The 21,616-nt window shown below is 37.2% G+C and overlaps 1 protein-coding gene across 2 annotated transcripts in view; it reads right to left on the reverse strand.

Annotated features, from left to right (window-relative positions):
• The window catches only part of LOC129882555 (ABC transporter B family member 25, mitochondrial), a 49,680-nt gene that overhangs the window by 21,387 nt on the left and 6,677 nt on the right, over positions 1 to 21,616 (reverse strand). For both annotated transcript variants that reach the window (XM_055956912.1, XM_055956913.1), the window contains exons 10-13: positions 19,630 to 19,775; positions 19,424 to 19,540; positions 17,889 to 17,974; positions 447 to 535 (exon numbers count right to left, since the gene is read on the reverse strand). In XM_055956912.1, the coding sequence (XP_055812887.1) occupies positions 447 to 535; positions 17,889 to 17,974; positions 19,424 to 19,540; positions 19,630 to 19,775 (438 nt within the window). The remainder of the gene's footprint in view (positions 1 to 446; positions 536 to 17,888; positions 17,975 to 19,423; positions 19,541 to 19,629; positions 19,776 to 21,616) is intronic.

The following is a 21,616-nucleotide window of genomic DNA, read 5'->3' on the forward strand; positions in this document are numbered from 1 at the left end:
GAAGAGAAAAGGAAAAACAAAAACAACCTTTCAGTTGTTTGCAGCAGAAGTCCTACACCATATTATCATACTAGTCAAACTTCAACAAGTATACACACATATACAATTCGATCAAGAGAGGGGCATTATCATAAAAAACTTATAGGAGCATCACTAGCTATTCAACTTCAAAATTTATCCCTCATTTATGCATCCTAGAGGTTTCAGAAACAAAAGTAATCTATGCCACAGATTGGTTCCTTTAAGTGCTGCCATCCTAAGATCTTTACTGCTCAGATATCTTTTCCCTCGGGCCTGTTAGATTAGATAACTAAGATGATTTGTTTTTGCTTAATATGCGGTATAATCAGGCCTAAATGGAACAGTCGCAAGATTATAGAGAAATTAAATTCAAAGTAAATATATAAATTAACACTGAAAAGTCGAAACAGAATTAGAAACCATACCACTGCCACTTGTTCCTACAATAGCTACACTTTTTCCAGCTGGAACAATGAAAGAGATCCCATCTAGAATCTTCCTTTCTGTCAAATAACTATGAAAAATGGAAATAACAAGCATCAGCAAGCATATTCACTAGTCCATTAGGTGTGCACAGTAGTAAAAGCAACCAAGCCTATCTACTTAAACAGTTGTACATCATGCTGAGTTGCAATATTCAAATGAAGAGCAGCAGCTGTTCCATCAACTTAACAACAAAGGCTGCAGAACCTAAAGTGATTTAGAAAGCTCCTACTTCCAAAGTACTTGGAAAGCATTATGTCAGAATAGCATTGCTAGCTAGCAAGACTTGTAAACGAGCCCATAACATGACTTGCCTTGGGATGAAAATGTGACAAAAGAAATTAAAAAGCTCAAAGCCCTGACATCATAGAGTGCTTATACGAGCAGAAAAAGCATGATTGATGACTATGAGATAGAAAATTTCTTTTAGATAATGATAACAGTGTATTCATCAGCATTTAGGGAATGCTGGCCACCCTATTTACAAGTTCTAAACAGAGACCAAAAAATCTGTTCATCTTCCAAGAATTAGTTACAGATCTTTACAGGGAACCTGTAAAATCTACCAAGGATTTCATCATCCTCTACAAAGCTTTCTTTACACCAAAAGTACAGAGACAAAATACACTGACTTCAATCTTTCTATGGAACAACTGTTGTCTTCAAAACACCTTTCATCCACCGACAGAGACAAAAATCTTGTTCATCTTACAATAATTAGTCACAGATCTTCACAGAGAACCTGTGAAATCTACTAAGGATTCATCATCCTCTACAAAGCTTTCTTTACACCAAAAATACAGAGACAAAATACACTGAGTTCAATCTTTCTATGAAGCATCTAGTATCTTCAAAACACCTTTCATCCACCGTCAATGAAGCCATCCCTTACAATACACCATGTGAAAAAAGTTTCTTCTTCTGGAGCTTTAATGCCCACACTGTTTCCAACGCCTTTCTTCTCCCCTTCATCCATGAACTCCCTGTAGCATGATTTTACAGGCAAAACATTCCTCATCCCCTTCCCCTCCAATTACAGCTTGTCCTCCCTCTAGCACTCCATGATATCTCATTCAACTCCCTGATCCTCCTTGTTTGAAACCATCCACCAGTATGGTAAGTTTACTCTAGGCTAGTATTCCCACACCATAACTCCTTCCAAAATCGAACGCTTGTGCTATTACAACCACAAACCCAATATGTGCCACCAACATACTTCTACCTTCAACAATCCCCTTCCGAAAACGAACTCTTGTGCTATTACAACCACAAACCCAATATGTTCCACCGACATATTTCTACATTCAATAATCACCTTCCATACACTTACCCTATGCGCCCATTGTTCCACTTGAGAACCAACCATTATTGACCACGCTACATTTAGCAATTATTACCTTACGATATAACATTTTCCTCATGGATGAATATCCACAACCATTTTACATCAACATTATGTTAAAAGATAGAAATTCTCTATTGGTGCTACATGTACAAGCTGACGGCCGAGGATACAAATCACCTATTAGTGTACAAAGTAGCAAATCAGCTAAGCTCGAAGTCGTGGTTGATGTAAGCTATGGTTAACGATGTCATGTTAGGTCAGGGTATTCAAAAGTAGGAAAAGAAGATGGTTGTCATGGAATGTAGTGCCACTCACAATCATATGGACTCTTCCGAGAGAGGAATATGAGGACTTTTGAGGGAGCAAAGAATTATCTTTGAAAAAATTATGGTAAATTTTTGTTTCTTTTACACTTTTGGCGCAGCCACAAGATGCCAGTTTGTGTTGATGAATGGGTTGTCTTTATAGAGAACTTGATTTTTGTGTAGATTCTCTACCAAGTGTAACGGCTTATCTCATTATATCGATAATATTATTACCTTATCTTAAAGAAGTAGAAAATCTATGTATCCCAAAGATCCGTCAACACAAATGAAATTATCTTCCAATCTACCAAATATAACAAATATAATTTTTCCCCTCCTTTAATCCTACAAGAAATCCCTCAGCATCTTCTCTTGTCTAACCGAAATAGCTATAGGCATGCAAAACAGAGACATAAGACCTTGCGCAGATGGACAACTGGCCATGGAAGAATAATTGTCCTAGCTCTACCATATCTCTTGTTTCATTTCTTTGGGACCAATCACAAACACTTTTTTGATTATGGATCTACTACTAGAAATTCAATGCTTAATCTCGACATTCAATGTGTATTCTTGAATAATCTCATTTTTCAATGGCCATGGAAGAACATATGAAAAGTTGAAATATCCTTACAACGTAGAATGTTTTAACCAGTTGTTAGCCTGGGAAGCGGTGGTGACACATCACAACTTTAGCAAGAGAAAAATCAACATCTGCTCGATGTGTTACATGTGTGGTGAAGAAGTTGAGCCAGTCTGTCATCTATTTCTAATTTGTAGGATCACAAACATGCTATGGAAGATCTTCATTACTCTTAGAGGTAATGTTTAGGCAATGACAGGAAAAAACAAGTACAAGATTGACACACAAAGATAGATCGAGGATTGTCCTAGACTGCATTTGGTGGACAATCTGGAAAGAGAGAAATTCCAGTTGTTTTGAAAACATTAGCACTTAAGTTCAAAGGATTAAGTTGAATTGCTTTAGACTTTTCTTTTTTGGGGCTAACCCGAGATACATTGAAGATACTGCTTCAATGATAGACACCCTTGCTTTTTTTAGTTGCTTTTTTTAGGACATTTAACAAATAAATGCTCCCATGTTTCAGGAACCTGATCAGTACAACAGCAACAAAGAACCTCCTCTGCTCCCATAGATCTAAGCACTTCACCAATGGGAATTCTCTTCTAACACAATCTCCATAAGAAAAACAGAAATTTAAAAGGAAGCCCTTTAATCCATATTGTTTATGCCCTTCTTTAATAACACCTCTTTGCCTAACCATTTCCCAAGCAACCCACTGAGAATTTCCCAGAGCTATTACTCATCCACTAAGGAATATCTCAATTCTCATAATCATCTGTGACATTAATATCTTGAGTAATATGCGGACACACCTCTGGTGGAAAAAGATCCAGTCACAAATCTTCATTCCATTGCCCATCTTGTCTAAGTTGACAAACATCCTCTACTCCCATGTGAGATTGATGAGAGATAGGTAAATAGTAATGCATAGAGCCCAATTGTGTCCAGTTGTCATACCAAACACTAGAATGACCACATCTAATTTCCCACCAAGTTTCCTGATCCATCATATCCCTAGCCTCCAGCATACGCTTCCATGTCTGTGAACCTCCCTTCCATTCTACTACTTGAGGTCACCTCTTGCAATATTTATTCCACATGAAATTGGTCCACATAGATTTCTTGGTCCTGAAAATCCACAAAAGTTTTGCAAACAGACTTACCACATCAAAAAAAGATCTCAAACCAATATTCCATTCTTCCCTAGGTAAACAAATATCAGCCCAAACTACTCAATGCTTACTACTCCCAGACTCTTTAAAATTCAACAAGAACCTTGCAAGAATTCTATGGAGATCATGAATTACACACTTGGGAGAAGATATAACTATTAACAGATATATAGGGATACTCTACAAAACACTATTAATAAGTACATATTTTCCACCAAAAGACAGCAACTACCCTTTCCAAATATGCAATTTGTTATGAACCTTTTTAATTAGCTCAGTAAAACGTCCTTCCCTTTTTCTAGTTTGTCCACTAGGACATCCAAAATAAGCAAATGGAAAATTACCTTTAGTAAACCCTGTGATGTCTTCTATCTCCTGAACAATGTTCCCAGCAGTCTTATGTAAGACATAAAAGAAGCTTTTTTCTCTGTTTACTTTCTGTCCTGATTGCAATTCATAGTCCCCAATAATCATCATGATACTTTGTAGGCTGGTTTTGTCTGCAGATGCAAAGATGATGGTATCATCTGCATAGGCTAAATGATTCATATTTTCACTCCATTTAGGCATCCCAAAGCACTTAAAATTACTGTTTAAAAAACAGAGCATTTAAGGCCCTAGATAACACCTCAGCAGATAAAACAAATAAAGCTGGGAATAATGGATCACCCTATTTACCCCTCTAATAGCGTAAAAGAAACCATGAGCCTTGCCATTAATAAGAACAGAATACCAACTGTTTGCTAATAATCTCCAAATCCTATCTATCATCCAATTATTGAAACCCATTTTTTGCAGCACCTTTCTCAGAAATAGCCAATCAACTCTATCATAAACTTTGCCATATCTAGCTTGATAACCACATTTGCTGGCTTGCCTCTATTTCTGATATCTGAAATGATTTTCTGAGCCAAAAGTAGATTCTCTGAAATGTTTCTCCCTTTTACAAACCCTGACTGATTATGAGAGATCAGTTTAGGTAGTAAATTCTCCAACCTATAATGAATTAATCTAGAGATGATTTTATTAAGAAAATTGCTAAGGCTAATAGGCCCCATAGCTGAGAAAGTCTGAACAATTTCTTTCTTTGGTAAAAGAACTAAGCTGGTATGGGTAATAGACTTAGGCAATGTATGCCCATCAAAAAAACCAGTAACCACCTTGCAGACATCTTGACCAATAACATCCCAACATTTCTGAAAATATATATCATTGGAACAATCAGGTCCACATGCACTATCTCCATTGAGATCATCAACATCCCTCTTTACTTCCTCTGCAGAAACAGGAAGATTTAGGAAAAAGTCATCTTCTTCAGTTACCAAAGTAGGCACATGTTCCAGTAACGAGTCATCCATCACATACTGAATCCCTGTGAATTAGTTTTGGAAAAAGGAAATAGCTTCCTTCGCAATTAAATCATCACTTTCAACTCAATCTCCATTAGCATGCTGCACCCTTTTTTAAGCAAGTCTTTTTCTTCTTCCCTGAACTAGGCAAAAAAACCTCATATTTCTATCCCCATCACAAAGCCATTGAAGACCTGATTTTTGCCTCTAATATTCTTCCTCATATTTCAAGTACTGAATCAATTCTGCCTGAGCATGTTTTAAAGCAATTCTGTTACCAGCAGTAGGGAATTCTTCATATATAGCTTCTTTAATTCTAACAATATCTTCTCTGATTACTAACTGTTTGAAAATATCTCTAAAAGTGGCCTTGCTCCAGCTAGTTAAAGCAATCTTGGTCTTTTTCATCTTTAGTTTCAGATTCAGAAAAACATCATCTGAATATACAGAATCCCAAGCCTCTTTGACATCTTTGAAATTAGGATCATCAACCCAAAACTTCAAAAATCTGAAAGATCTACTCATAGTATTAGACTGATTACCACAAATCAAAAGAAGGGGAGCATGATCTGATCCAGTCCTGGCAAGATGCTCCATATCTACATTGCCAGAGTAACCCAAGAAAGCTTGATTCACCAAAGCTATAACAAGTCATTTAAAAATACTCTTCATCTGCTATACCATTCTTCCAGGTGAAAGGACTGCCTTTAAACTGAATATTGAAGAGCACACAAGAGTTAACACAAAAGGCAAAGTCCTCATTCCTGAGGTAAAACTGGTAGACCTCCAATTTTCTCTTTCACATCTAAAATAACATTAAAATCTCCTCCCACCAACTTATTATGTAGATGATAAATCTCAGTCCAAAACCATTGTCTATCCCCTGCATCACAGTTAGTATAGACTGCAGTCATTACCATAGTAAGCCCAGATTCAGTGAAAGTTAATTGTAAGGATATCTGTTGATCTGAATTTGCTATAACACCCATATGTGCATTATCTTGGACAAAGATCTAGATCTGTCCATTCAAATTACAATTAGCATACTGCATCCCTAATTTTCTCTTGTATTTTTGTAACTGACTAACATCTTGAAAAGGTTCCATGAAAGCAATAACACCAAACTTATGGTGCCTATGCAACATTTGAACTCTATAAAAAGAATGATGGGTTCTCACTGATCTAATATTCCAAAAAAAAAGTTTTCAACATCATTTAACAATTTGTTTACTCCCCTCAAAACTCTATTGGATTTTTGAATGTCTGTCTTTTGTTTGATTTCCTCCCTTTCTCCAATGGCAATGGAGATAGACCAGCTTCTTTTCTAATTTACTTCAGATTTTGTATCCCATCCTCTTCCTTATCCTCCACTCTCTTTGCTAAACTGGTATCACTTAGTTTTTGTACTTTGTAGTCTGTTACCTGATGAGAAACAATGTTATGAAGAGTTCTCAAAGGAGATTCAGTCTTATGCTCAACAATGCTACTTTTCTCATTCTTCTCTTGAGATTTATCAGGTAGATTAGTGTCTGTCAATAATAGGTCTTCATTGACTGGAGGATCATCTTCTGAGGAACCCAGTAATCTGGCATGAACCCCATCTGCATCTTCATCTAGACTGTCTATTATTGCCAAGGGTTTCATCTCAGTGCTAGTAAATAAGACAATTTCGGTATTTGATTCATTCTCCACGGCTTCATTTTTCTCAACATTATCTGACAGTAGCTGTTGTGTTTGTAGGTGCTTCACTGATGGCCAAAGCATTATTGACTGATGCACTACTGTTGTTCAATCCATGTTGATCCACCTTTACTCTTCTTCTTTACTAGCTTGTATATTGTAACACCCCGTATATTTTAAGGCGACGAACTCATTAAGCTAAAGATGTACACGCCAAAAATTGTATTTTTCACCTTACATAGTTGGTTGACGAGTTGTCGGGAGTAAAAGATTTTAAATGGGCAATCATATTGAGTATTACTTATAATATTTCACAATAAGTGTTATACCAAAGTTAGAGGCCCAAGGAAATCTTGGAACAATACAAGTTGAAGGTCACATTACGACGGATTATTTCATATGATCTCATATATAGTCTGACTTGGGATGGACATATCTCCCAGTATATAAGGAGTTAGAAAGCTTATTATATATCAAATTAAAAATATTCGAATCTAGTTTCCAACAAACAAAATCGCTCATCACTACGACTTCGGAGTAAAAAGATATGTGTGCTTTCCTACGAACTATGCAGAGGCCAAAATTAGCCGTGGTGGGCATGTGCCCGGCACATGTTAAGTCAGTCTAAATGCTTTAAAACTGATATGAACGAGTTTAATTCATGTGAGATAGATCTTAACTTATTTTAGAAGCTCCTCCTTGTTGTTTCTTCAAGCCTTCTCCTCTCCAAAAGCCCTATTTGAGAAATCAACCATGAATCAAGTGTTGTTCTTCAACCAAGTTTAGAATTCACTCAATTCTCTCTTTGGATTGAAGGGACAGCCTTTCTCCTTTATTATTGTGAGCTTAAGGGACTGTACATTCCTCAATTAAGGTATGACCAAGTTCCCTACTCTCATGTATTTCTTGATGTTCTAGCTATATTCTACGGGTAGGACTCACGGAGCGGCGATAGGAAGTAATGAGTCCAAGTTTCGCCCATTTTGATTGATGGTTTTGACAAGGAGGGAATGTGTGGAGTGGTCTGGTAGCTGCTGGTTATTGTGTTGGAGTCATTTAAGTGTAGTGTATTGTTGTTTGTAAAGCAAAGGATTGAATACTAACAACATAGATTGATTTGAATGTCTTTTGAGTTTATGCTCATCATGTGTTTGTTGAATTGACAACATGACTTGGATGTGTTATCTGTTTAAAGTGAGATTGTCATTGGTTGTTAGTTTCTATTGAAGGAGTAAGGGATAATTCAACCGATGTAGTACATTAAAAGACTCAAATCAAGGTATGTAAAGACGCCCCTTTTCTTCATTTTCAAGTACGAATCTAAGTCATTGATAGGACTAGTATTTCTATGTTTAAAACTCATATTGAGGTATGGTATGGTTCTGTTAAAAGGTTGGAAAGACATAGTGATGGTCTATAGTTGTTTAAATGTTTATGATATATAAATGCAATGCAAATGACGATATATATACAATTGTTGTCGTAGTTGTAAATTGAGTTTGGAGACTCCTTATCGTGGGCACTGTGAGCTGGTCCTATATGTATTTTCATTAAGAAGTAGTTGCGCCTATGAGTTCCATGTTTCCATGTGAGTAAGGCCAAAAAATCAAGAACTGCTTGTGATTATTGACACGATAAGTTAATAATGGAATTCCAATTGTATAATTGAGGCATGTGTAAAGGAAGCACCTTATGGGCAAGATACATATGTATATATGCAGATCCTAAATGTGAGTGGATTATATATAAATAGAAATAGACGTTCTCTTGTTAAAGCTATACCCTAGGGCAGTAAAAATATCTTTAGTACATCATTCATAAGCCAACTAGATTCCTTATAACATTTAAACCTTTTTAAGGTTGTTTAAGTGTTGAGTATGTATACTTATATGATATTTGAAAGCTTTATATGTTACATGTACATAATTGCAATTCACGAGTCTTGAAGAGTCCTATTGAGGCCGCAATCTTAGAGTCAACTTGCATATGTGCTATATAAATTAGATATACCCAATATAAGCACAATCGACTTAGTAGGTGATAATGGTTATGACTTTATGTTACGCTACCGATAAGGTAATGTCGGTAGGCAGATACAGTAATAGTTGTAGCTATAGTTCACTACACCACCACGTCAGGCATGTTTGGTGGGTAGATGTTTACCCAGTTATTACACCATTACGGCGGCATGTCTGATGGGTAGATGTTTATTCAATTATTACACCACCGAGATGCCACTCGACTAGGCAGGGTCACCATTATGATGAGATTATCATATAGCTCAACATTAGGGCAAAATATGATTTGTATATGTGCTTGCTTGGTTGTATTCACATAGAAAGGTTACGTTGTTATCAAATTTCAGCTCCAAGAGTCGCAGGTTGTTTCTATCCCTAACTCTCAGTATCTTTGATATACTCTTGTTTATAGCTTTCAGCCTTACATACTGGTACATGTTAGTTGTACTGACGTCCCTTTTCTTGGGATGCTGCATTTACAAGTGCAGGTAGAGGCTCTAGTTGTCAGTTGTAGTAGGAGTCTAACTTCATATGAGAGTTGGTATGCTCCTTTCTTTAAAGGACCTATGTTCTAGTTTGACAGTATTATGTTTTGATGATTTGTATGGGTAGGTCGGGGCCCTGTCCTTTGCACTATGTTTGTTACTCTTTAGAGGCTTTTGTGGACGTGTATGTACAATTTAGTTCATTTTGGTTTTATAGTATTGTCGACTTTCGTTGCTCAGTTCAATTATATTATGGCCAACCTAACCTTATGTTGTTTCTCAAATTTTATGTAGTTGCGACCTTGTTGGCCCAGGTGGTTGTGATAGGTGGCCTGATTGGCCTAAGTGTCACAGTTTCAGATGTTATATAGCTGACTTCTCGATTCAATCAATATCAAGGTCAGTCGCACCCTCCCCCAGTTTTGGGGCGTGACATATATCTTGTTGAATGTTTTCTGAATTATTGATGTGTGCTAGACTTTGTGATAGTGGCAAGGTTTGCGTACACATTACCCTCCCCAGACCCGACTTTGTGGGATTTTTTTTTTTGAAAATGGTAATTGTTTCTATTTCTGTAAAATAGTACATCGGTTGTACTAAAAATCATATTTACATAAGGAAACACTAATAAAATTGACCTATCCATATAATGAGTCTAAGACATCAATGATAGAGACAGTATCATTAGAGTAAATTTGATTACACCAAAAAAAAAGTCAAAATGCAATTCAATTTGAACTGTCGCATACTACTCTCCCTATTCTCAAAAACTCTACGGTTCCTCTCTTTCCATATTGTCCACCATATAGTGGCAAGGACAATTCTCCAATTACTTATGTTTTTTGCTTGTGTCCTTGCTTCTTCCCAGCTATATAGAGCTATATAGAGCCTCTGAAATTCTCCTAGGCATGAACCAGGAGATGTTTTTAAGTCTCAGGAACAAATTCCACAACGAGCTAGTGACTTCGCATTGGATGAACAAATGATTGACTGTTTCTGCAGTTTTCCCACAGAAAAAATATCTAGAGCAAAGTGTAAGAGCCCATTTGGATTGGCTTATAAGTTGTTTATAAGTTATTTTCAGTTTTTTTGAGTGTTTGGCTGGCCAACTTAAAGCCATTTCGTGCTTAAAATAAGCCCAAAAAAATAATTGAGACTGTTTGGCTTAGCTTATCTAAAGCAGCTTATAAGCTGAAAACAGCATATAAGCTACCCCAACTCATTTTTTTTAGCATATAAGCTGCTTAAAATAAGTTAAGTCAAATAGGCACTACTTCCCCTTTTCATTAAATTCTCCTGCGCTGCTTCTTTAGCCAGTAACCACACAAAGAAAACCAACTTGTAGGGGATCTTCGCTTTCCATATATGTCTCCAGGGCCATTTGAGTAACTGCAGATTTTGATGGTTCAACTTCTTGTATGTTGCACCTACTTTAAAAATCCCTTTACTGTTTCCCAACCACTGCAATCTGTCCTGTCCTGTTCCAGACCACAAAACTGATCAATGCTTCTACAAAATTCTGTTACTCTTGGAATTTCCAGTCACTGAGGTGTCTTTTAAATACAAAATTCCATCCTTGAGGAGTACATAAGTCAACTATAGTACTTTGTTGCTGAAGAACTAAATTGTGGATGTCAAGGAAGAGGGTCTCCAGATTTCCTTCTGCATGCCAATCATCCTTCCAGAATCTAGTTCTTATGCCATCTACCACTTTAATCTTGGTGTTTGGTTTGAATTCATTCCAAAGTACTCTAATGGATTTCCATAAGCTAACACCATAAGGGGTGGTAACCTCCTTTGTCATCCAACTATCACTCTCTTCATATTTTGCCTTTATGACTGAGCCCCACAGATTCTGATTATCATTTGAGTACTTCCAAAGCCACTTCATTCTCAAAGCTTTGTTTTGGTTCTTCAGGTTCTTGATCCCCATACCCCCAACTCTTTTTTCAGTGATTAGAGTTTTCCATTTGACTAAGAGCCCGTTTGGATTGGCTTTAAGTTGGTTTTGACCAACTTAAAGCCCCTTTTCAGCTTTTGGACGTGTTTGCCTAATGTTAACTTTAAGCCAGAAAGTTCTTAAAGTCAGTCAAAAATGAAAAGTTAGGATTCCTAACTTTTTTTTTCCAAGTGCTTAAAGTCATTTTCTTTGACCATAGAAATTACTTTTATATCCCTTATATTTTAACTAAATTTTCAAACTACCCTTTTTATTTTTTTAACCCTAAAATTCACATAATTTTTCTCATTTAAGCACTTTTATCCAAACATTCAACTGCTTATTTATAAAAATAACTTTCAGCACTTTAAAGTTCTAAAAACACTTCATACATAAAAGTTACTTTTTTTAAGCCCATCCAAACGGGCTCTAAGTGATACCCTTTCCTTTCCTTGTTCCCTTACCACAAAAATTTTCTCCTGATGCTATCCAACCTATTGATGATTCCTGGCGAGACAGGAAATAATGACATCATATATGTTAGAAGTGCATCAAGCACAGAACTAATCAGTCAGTCTTCCCCTAGTGAAAGGTACCGAGACTTCCACCTTGCTAGCCTCTTCCTCACACTTCCCAATCACCCCATTCCAGATTTTCATAGACTTGGATTTTGCCCCCAGAGGCAAACCCAAGTATGTGGTTGGGAGGACACCCACTTCACCTCCAAGTATTGACTTCAAAATTTCCATGTTTGGTACTTCATTTACTGGATATATGAAGCTTTTCATCCAGTTGACATGTAGCCCAGACATACCTTCAAAAATAACTAGAATCAGTCTCAGTATTTTAAGGTGGTTTTCCTCAGCATCACAAAAGATCAGGGTGTCATCTGCATACTGTAGGTGAGTGATCTCATGACTTTCCCTTCCAGCTCTAGAAACTTCAAAACCTCTCAGCCACCCTTCACTGCTTGCATTCTTGATCATATTGTTGAGTCTCTCCGTGACTAGTATGAAAAGGAAGGGTGATAGGGGATCACCTTGCCTAAGACCTCTCTGTGACCTAAAATATCCTGTTGGAGAGCCATTTACCAATACTGAGAAATCCACAGAAGATGTGCAACATTTGACCCACTATCTCCATTTGAAACCAAAGCCCATCTTCTCTAGCATACCCATAAGAAAGTCCCAATTGACATGGTCATATGCTTTCTCAATGTCTAATTTGCATAGAATTCCTGATTTTTTTAGACTAACCTGGATTCTACAGCGTCATTAGCTATGAGGACTGCATCCATTATCTGTCTCCCTTTAATAAAGCTAATTGTTGTGAACCAACAAGCTTGGACATCACTTTTTTCAGCCTTTCAGTAAGCACTTTTGAGAAGATCTTATACATACTGCCTATCAAGCTAATAGGTCTAAAGTCCCTCAATCTTTTGCACCTTTCTTCTTTGGGATCAAGGCTATGAATGTAGAATTCAGACTTCTTTCAAACCTCCCTTGTTCCTGGAAGTTCTGAAAAGTCTCCATTATATCACCTTTCACCACCTCCCAGTATTTGATATAAAAACCCATAGAAAAGCCATCTAGTCCTGGTGCTTTATGAGTTGCACACTGCTTTAAACACCTCAGAACTTCTTCCTCATCAAAACTTCTTTCAAGATCCTCCTTTTCCTCCCCTATCAACCTTGGGCAGTTAAAAAAATTGTTGGCAGGTCTCCACTACACCTCCTCTGCATAGAGTTTCTGATAAAACTCCACGATCTCCCCTTGGATTCTTTTTGGTTCTTGGATAATGTTCCCTTGTACTAGCAATTGGTCTATGTTGTTGTACCTCTTGTGTGCATTAGCCATCTTATGGAAGAATTTGGTGTTCTTATCCCCTTCCTTTAACCAAATTGATCTTGATCTTTGCCTCTAGTAGATCTCCTCATTTTTTATCAAATCCTCCAAGTTCTGAAGTAAACCTGCCTTTTCCGTTGCCTCATCCTCTGTTAGACCTCTATCAGTAGCAATGTTATCCATAGTAGCCAGCTTTTCAGGTAAAGATTTCCTCTGTTGGCCAAGATTTCCTTGCTCATTTCTGCTCCACTCCTTCAATTTGTGTTCCAGGGCTTTTAACGTAGATGGAAGGATGTAATCACGTCTCCCGGTATAATCAAAAGAATTCCACCATATCCTTACTTTGTCAATGAAGCCTTCAGTTCCTAACCACCAGTTCTCAAACTTAAAACAGCTCTTGCTCTTCTTCCCAAAACCACCTAGGAGTATGATTGAAGAGTTGTCTGACAATATTCTCTACATAGCGTACTGTTTCAGGTTGCTAAAAGCATCATCCCATTCTTGAGATACCAGGACCCTGTCAATTCTTGAAGCTATCAGGTGGTTATCCCCTTTGAACCAGGTGAACTTAGCATTTTCCAGTTGAAGATCAACTAGGTTTAGGTCTTCGATCAAATCCGAGAACTCCCTCATCGCTATTGCTCTCCTGCTACAATTCCTCTTTTCTGAAACATATCTAGCCACATTAAAATCACCACAAACTGCCCATGGACCTTCTATTAAACCTCTGATGGAGCCAATTTCTTCCCAAACTAGTCTTCTTTCCACATAGCAATTTGGAGCATATACTCCTGTAATATGGCGTGAGAAATCCTGCACTTGTGATTCAAACTTACAGGTAAGGGTATATGTCCCTATCTCTAAAACTTCCCCTTTCCATATTCTACTATCCCAAAGCATCATTTTCCCTCCTCTTGTCCCACTAGCTTCCAAACATGCCATTTTGATCCATCTGCCACCCAAAATTTGCATTACCAGCCCAGTGAGATCCCCCTCTAGTTTGGTTTCTTGAAGACAAATAATGTTGGCTTTCCAATCCCCTTAATGTTCTTGACAACACTCCGTTTGTCCCTACTACTCAAACCCCTTACATTCCATGAGACAAGTTTAAATTGCATTAAGAAATAATTAGGAAGTTTCTCCCATTTTCTCTACTCCCCCCACTTTTGAACTTCACATCAAAAGCTACTAAACTTTTGAACCTTGTCTTCTTGTATACAGATACAGCATCTTGGTGTCTAGCTTGTCTGGCACTATCCACCAGTAGTAACAGTTCCATAGCTTCCTCTTCATGACCTTGGTAATCAACCCCCAACAATTTTCCCATTTTGATCAAATTCTGTTTCACCCAAGCAGAAACTTCTCTCTCTTTTTCTGTTATTAATAGTCTTTGTTGCGTGCATAGTGGCTCTGCTTCTTCGACTTCCCATTCTTCAATAGAGGTCGATATTCTCTGCTCTACAACATTGCATACCTTTTTCCTCCCTCCCAATCATCACCTCCCCAATCAGAACTTGCACCTCTGATTCTCCCATATGTAGTACATCCACGTCACCCAAAATACCACTTGAGTCTGCTGTTGTTTTCTCCTTCTCGATATTCCGTTCTGCTCCCTGTATTGTCTTTGGGCAGAACTGTGTTTCTTTATCTTGAAGAATCCAATCTTTTACTGAGTTGGGCTGGATGGAATTGGATATGCTATTAAATATAAATAGGCTTGCTGGATCTGGCCCATTATACTCTTCATTTAATTGTTCTGGCCCTGACCTAAGGCCCATAATAGATTCCTTCATTAAAGAGGTCACATGGTTCTCACATGACTCAGTGGGTACCACCATAGTTAACTTTCCATTCCCCACATGGGTATCTGTACTAGGACCCCTAGTAATAGGGGATTTCTGTACTGCAATACAGATGTTACTCCTTATTATCTGCTGGTCCATAACACAACCTAATTTCAAATTGTTATCTTCTTCTTTGGCGAGATTCAATCTTTTTCGGGCAACATTTCATATCTCGCTTTGCTTTCAACCCATATCGAAAAATGGTATCTAATTCCGCCGTGCGAAATCAAAAACTCTTTCGGTGTATTTCTACCATTGTTTGCAACCAAAATTCTTGCCCACTTCATATGGTTCTACAACTTTGTCTCCTCTTCTGTTGCCACCCAACCACCACAGAGTTGCCCTATTTCTGCAAATACTTGTTGTGACCACAGATGTAGGGGGATCCCTATAATTTTTTTTATCCAAGTTTTTTAACTTCCATAGAGTTCGTCATGCAACCTACAACTAGGCTCCACCATTCTAGGTTGAAACTGAGGTTTCTCCATTTCCACTGACCTTGTAGAGTTTGTTCCGCCACGAATTTATTGGGAAATTCAAAAAGGAACATGTCACCATATAGCTCATAAATATTGACTCCGAAAGCCTTCTTCCATTTAGAAGTTGACCACCTTCTGATTTCAGACAAAGAGGGTTTCTCTTTGCTGATCTTTTCCAGAAACCCTACAAGACACCTACCCAAAAGCCCATCCTCTTGCTTGTTTGATGAGCTTGTCTCCTTGTGGTTTTTTAATAGCCATTTACTGTCCCTCACAACCTTTGAATAGGGGTATCTGGAGTTTACAAGTCTTGGTAAATTCGCTGGTATCGATCTTTTGGAGCATTTAATAAAGTTTTCTATCTTAAATGCCAAACCGTACCAACCAGCATTAAAGACTGGTTTTGGAATAATGATAACAGATCTACCCCCAACATTAATGGCTACAATGTTCATATATCTCCCATATTCATTATGTTTCCTAGTGCAGAAGTATTCCTCTTTTCTTTCAGTATATCTCCATCTCCTTGTGACTTCTGATCAGTGAAAGCTTCTCTTAGCAGGAAACAGATCCATTCCATCACCTTACTGCTCACGGTAGATCTTCTCATCATTCTTCGACTTCTCTCCACCCATTCGTATCAAATGGAGCCTTCATCATTCCATTTGGTAATATCAAAGGACTTGAAACCAGCATTAAAGTAAATTCTATTTTCCCCCATGGTTCAACTCCGGAATGTAAAAACTGAGTTGTTTGAAAGAAAGATGATCAATTTCCGGCAAGCCTACAGGAAAAGGGACCGGAAAAGGGAAGTTCTGCAATCCTAGAAAGTAGGAGAGAGAATGTCATTGGTAAATGTGCCTGGGAGCATATCCACTTTGTGGGATTTCACTGGGTATGTTATTGTTGTTGTAGATATAAGTGAAGAGATATCTGCATCTGCACGATTTAAAGTTCTTCCCCCTATTTTCTGATGCATCCCTCATTCCTCTGCATAGCCGTATGGCTCCTTTCTCAGAGTTAACCTTCTAATGGAATTCCTGGCATTCTCCACCCAATCAAAACAAAGTACTGAATCTGATGAATACATAGAAATGTCATAAAATTTTCCCCAGATCAAAAATAAAGGCCTGTTGACCATTGAAAGAGGGTAACTGGTGCAACACAAAAGAGTTTAAAAAAAGGTAGGAGAACTGGACTCCGGTGATATCGCTAGAAAAGGGGAATAGAGGCCCAGAAGGGACCTCTAAGAAACAAGCCTATATACGCTTGGGAGAGAGAAGAGATAGATTGTGGAAAGCATAGGTAAATCTTAATGCTCCATTTACACCCTTGTTTTTTGTTAGGATTATGGAGCAGTTTTTCTTCTTGTTTCATTTGTAAATACAGCACAACCTAGGTGTTGTATTGATAAATACATACAAATTGTTGCCTTCCCAAAAAAAAAATTAGTGGGGATGTTACAAAATGTTGACAATCATACTGCTCTAAAAGCACTTGTGTCATAAAAGAAGCTACAAGCAAACATCAGATGAATTATACCGTAAATATGTTGACTAAGAATAAATCCAATCACAATTAACTTCAACTACAAATTGCAGTGATCAACAAGCAAGAATGCTCTAAGCAACATGTGATAGTATCGTTGAAGGCCAAATTGATGAAACGGCTCATAGTTCAACTAAGTCATCAGTCTAACCCAGATTTGTCAAAGGCGTGCTTAAGCCATGAAGCGAGGCTCAAAACGTGTTGAGCGCTTCGCCTCGCTTTATGTGCGCTTCAGTGTGGTCATCAAGTTGTAAGGCAAACTTTTCCTTGCCAATGAGCCTCTTTTTGAAGAAGTGACACTAAACAATTGATATTTCACTTTATCGTACTTTTTTTTCAATTTCTTGGTCATATATTTGTCACTCATGTTTATAATTATTGGTCTTGGATTAAACATATATATTTGTATATTTTTCTCCCTTTGCACTTTTTTTCATTAAAGCCCATACTTGATTTGTGCTCTGTGCTTAAAGCTCCAATGTACCTTAGAGTTTTTTTGCGCTTTTCACCTTTGATAACACTGGTCTAACCCAGATTGCGATTGAACATTCAATTTTCTTTAGAGATTATACCTTGTTAGAGTACATCATAGATCACCAACCAGAATATTTAATAATGTACGTCTATCACCACACCAAAATGTTTGCTAATGCATGTGTATCTATCTTACATAGAATTTGTACAAATTGATGACTAAGTAAAAACATGCGCTTTAAGGAAAACTATAACTATTCTAATACACCATAATTCATCCAGAAAATATCAAATGAACAAAGAATATGAAATGCACCTGAAGTGAACATTCTCAAATTGAATGCTACCCCCACTTAACTTAAGAGATTCCGCATCGGCTGCATCTCTGATTTGAGCTCTTTCCTGTGTATGTTAGTCAGAGATCTGCTCAAAACATTTATATATATGCACAAGACATATAGAACATGCACGTAATTATTATTTTTTTGATAAGGTAAATAGACTTCATCAAAGGAGAACCAAGGATGTACTCAAAGAAACACAGGTTACAGCAAAACTGTAACAGTTACAGAACCAAAACACCTATGAAATCCACAAGCTGATCTAAGTTTTCCAATATGTTCCCCTTACACCAAAAGCACAAATTTGAAGGCATCTACTCTTTAGAAAAGCTATATTACTCTATCATTCTCAAAACATCTCTTATTCCTTTCCAACCAAATGGTCCAAAGCATGCACGTAATGTATCACTATCATATACATGAATTAATTCTATATCAGAAAAAATGGTTCCTCAATGTGTATATGATGTATTTCTGGTGATCATTCTTTTTATTGTTTGTGACATGAATAATGATAGTTCAATATTGCAAGGGCATGCCATGGCAGGTTGAGAAAATATGTTTGTAGCCAAATCACCATTTCTGCATCATCCAGGTCTGCTATCAGAGTGATATAAACGCTGTAACAGATAAAGAGTTACATGGCTAGATGTTTGGAAACAAAACGTTTAATACTTGTTCTGTGGAGCCTGGCATCATATTGGTGCACATGAATGAAATTTCTCTTGATTTATCAAAAAGAATACTGAACAGGATAATGCACAACGCAAAAAAAGGGCATTAGGTTACCATTTACCTTTGATCACACATTGCTTCCTAAAAAAAAAACTGAAAATAATTCTAATATATCACAAGCGGGCAAATCAAATGATTCACAACATAATAATCCCCTCAGAATACGACATCATCTTTAACACTTCGATCAGTAGTGTGCAACTTATTCAGTTTGGGGAAAATAACTTTATTTTAGGAGAGCAGAAGATGTAAGGAAATTAGATTAGGCCTCAAGAGATCATGTGCTTTCAACAATACCAGCAACTTATGTTTGAGTAGAATATTTTATGTCAGCAAAGAAAGACACAAGAAAGAGATGGTATATATCACAGCAAGAGTGGACTAAATAAAGAGCAGATACTGCTTGGAACCACAGCAGACAAGAATGAAAGAGGTGTCTATTCCATAAAAGAGCCAACACTATCATCATTTATATCCTATCATGACTGGGTAAAATTATAATAATTCTTGTATATCCAATTATTTTAAGCTGCAGAAATAAAGCAGACAGTCCCCTAGAGACACAATAAGAGGTACAATATCTTATTATGAACTCAAGAAGCAAGATTCCAGAGGCATCACCTGATACCACAAATCTTACAACGTCTGCAGATTATGTTTCTGCTCAAAATTCGATGTCACGTGGCTAACTGTTTCCTCTATAATTGTTTACATAGCACAAATGCATTTAGCAAATAAAATAAAACAACAATGATATCAAGGAACTGGCTGATACCTCTAGTAACTGAAACATTGATTTCATGTCCACTAGACTTTGGACAGTCTCACGATATACGCTTCCAAGGAAATTCAGTGGAAGCGATAGCTGGAACAGCAGCCCATTTACCATGACCTATCAAAAATAGTAATATTTCTTATTAGAGTGCTAGCACTGCAGAAATAATAATCACTCAGCTAAGGTAATTAGAGAAAAAGTTCTACCAAGTCACCAACAGTCATGAGACCATTCATAATCCCATTTGAACATAAAACCATAGCAGCTGAGAGAGCTATGCTGAATATTGCATTTTGCCCAAAGTTTAAGATTGCAAGACTACGTTGTGTCTTTAAGGCAGCATCTTCATATCCTGGAGACAACAACATAATATCATGATTGCTTATTCCAACAAAAGAAAATGAGGAACAACGTAACGTCAAAGTTTTGTATATCAAAAGTCAACAAATATATATATATATATAAGAGGATCCTCAACCCGGTGATGTGGCATGCTCAAATGATCAGGTATCTATCTTTTTCAGATTTTTGGAAACTTTCACAATAATTTAATTATTAAATATACACAATATTAAATATCACAAAAGACGTGTCTTTCTAAATTCTATACAAATCTTTCGCACCAAATTCTAGTCTCTTCGAGTATTGCAAGTGGGATACATACCCCATCACAAGCTAGAACAAAAAAATTGGTTCCTTCGGTAAGAATACGGTGAGAAAATTCTGAAAAATTTGACTGTGATGCTGCTTGGAACTTTGCACCTCAAACTGTAGTTTCAACGGGCGAACCAAACACAATTTCAACCGGATAAACTAATTTTCGGGGGAGGCTATGGTTTTTACATTGGCCGGAGGGAGTGTGATTTCAGGCTGTCAGAAGATGAATTGATCAGAGAAATGGTTTCGACAGAACTAGGTTTGTTTCTAGCTATCATAGAAGAAGATGAATTGGATGGATGGTGAAGATGATAGTGGTTCCCAGCTAATTTTGCAGAGATAGATTCGGTGTTTGATGGTGTTTTGGAAGTGTTAGAATAAGAATAGGAATAAATATAGTATATACAATCCTACTTAGAATAAGAATAGTATATAGAATCCTACTCGGTAAAGGATTATATTATAGTGTCTATAAATAGGGTCTTTATGTAATAATACAAATACACAATTCAATAATATTCTTCTCCAATATTTTAAACATGGTATCAGAGCATTAGTAAGAAACTTCTGAGGAAGAAACTTAGTCAGACAGGTCATTGTGCGTCAATGTCCGACAACTGCCAGCGCTATTTGCTTCATCATCTATTTCCGTCAGTGTTGTGAGAAAACCAACACTACCACTAGATCCCCCACTCTCCGGCGACAAAAACCCAACCAAACCCATAGGAAAAGGACACCTCACGCACCAATCAGAGGTGCGACTTTTCCGGCAAGATTCCAACAATTTTTCCCAGTCAGATCATCTGTTCATTCCGACGTTGCCCATACAATTATTCCCTGATTCCGACCAATTTTTGGCAATTAGATCTAATTTTTCGGCAACCACTACCTTTTTTATCAGATTCCAACGTTTTTTTTTATTTTGGCAACATATTTCCAAATTTTTGGCTACAAAATTTTGATTTCACAAGATAGTCTTTCCAGATTGAAATTTTTGGCTTCAAAAATACAGGAATTGGAAGTTCAAGTCCTAGGATCACTTTAGAACCATTAATGGGAAGCTCAAACTATTTAGATTGGGCTTCCTCGGTTGAGTAGTGGTGCAAGGGTCAAGGTGTTCAAAACCACTTAAAGAACAATTCTTATGTGGTAGATGAAGGCAAAGGCTAGTGAGGAAGATGCAAAATCCAAAGCACAATGGGAGAAGGTTGATAGCTCAATTATGCAATCTATTATGGCAATCTATTGATTCCAAGTTAGTGCCTTTGTTTCGCCCATTCCAGACATGTTATTCACTTTAGGAAAAGACTCATTCTTTATACACTAATGATATATCTCGGTTCTATGATGTGATCTCTTAAAAGACCAACTTAAAGAACCAAGAAATAGATGTCTATTTCAGTGTTTTGGACGGCGAAAAGCGACAAAAGGCGACAAGGGTCTGCCTTGCCACAAGGCGAGGCGAGCGGCGAGGTGCACGCCTTTTTGAAGTGCGGCGCCATTTAACATCAAAAAATTAAAATATTTAATTGCATA

Source organism: Solanum dulcamara, chromosome 3, assembly GCF_947179165.1.
Source record: "Solanum dulcamara chromosome 3, daSolDulc1.2, whole genome shotgun sequence".
In the NCBI taxonomy this organism is placed as follows: Eukaryota; Viridiplantae; Streptophyta; class Magnoliopsida; order Solanales; family Solanaceae; genus Solanum; species Solanum dulcamara.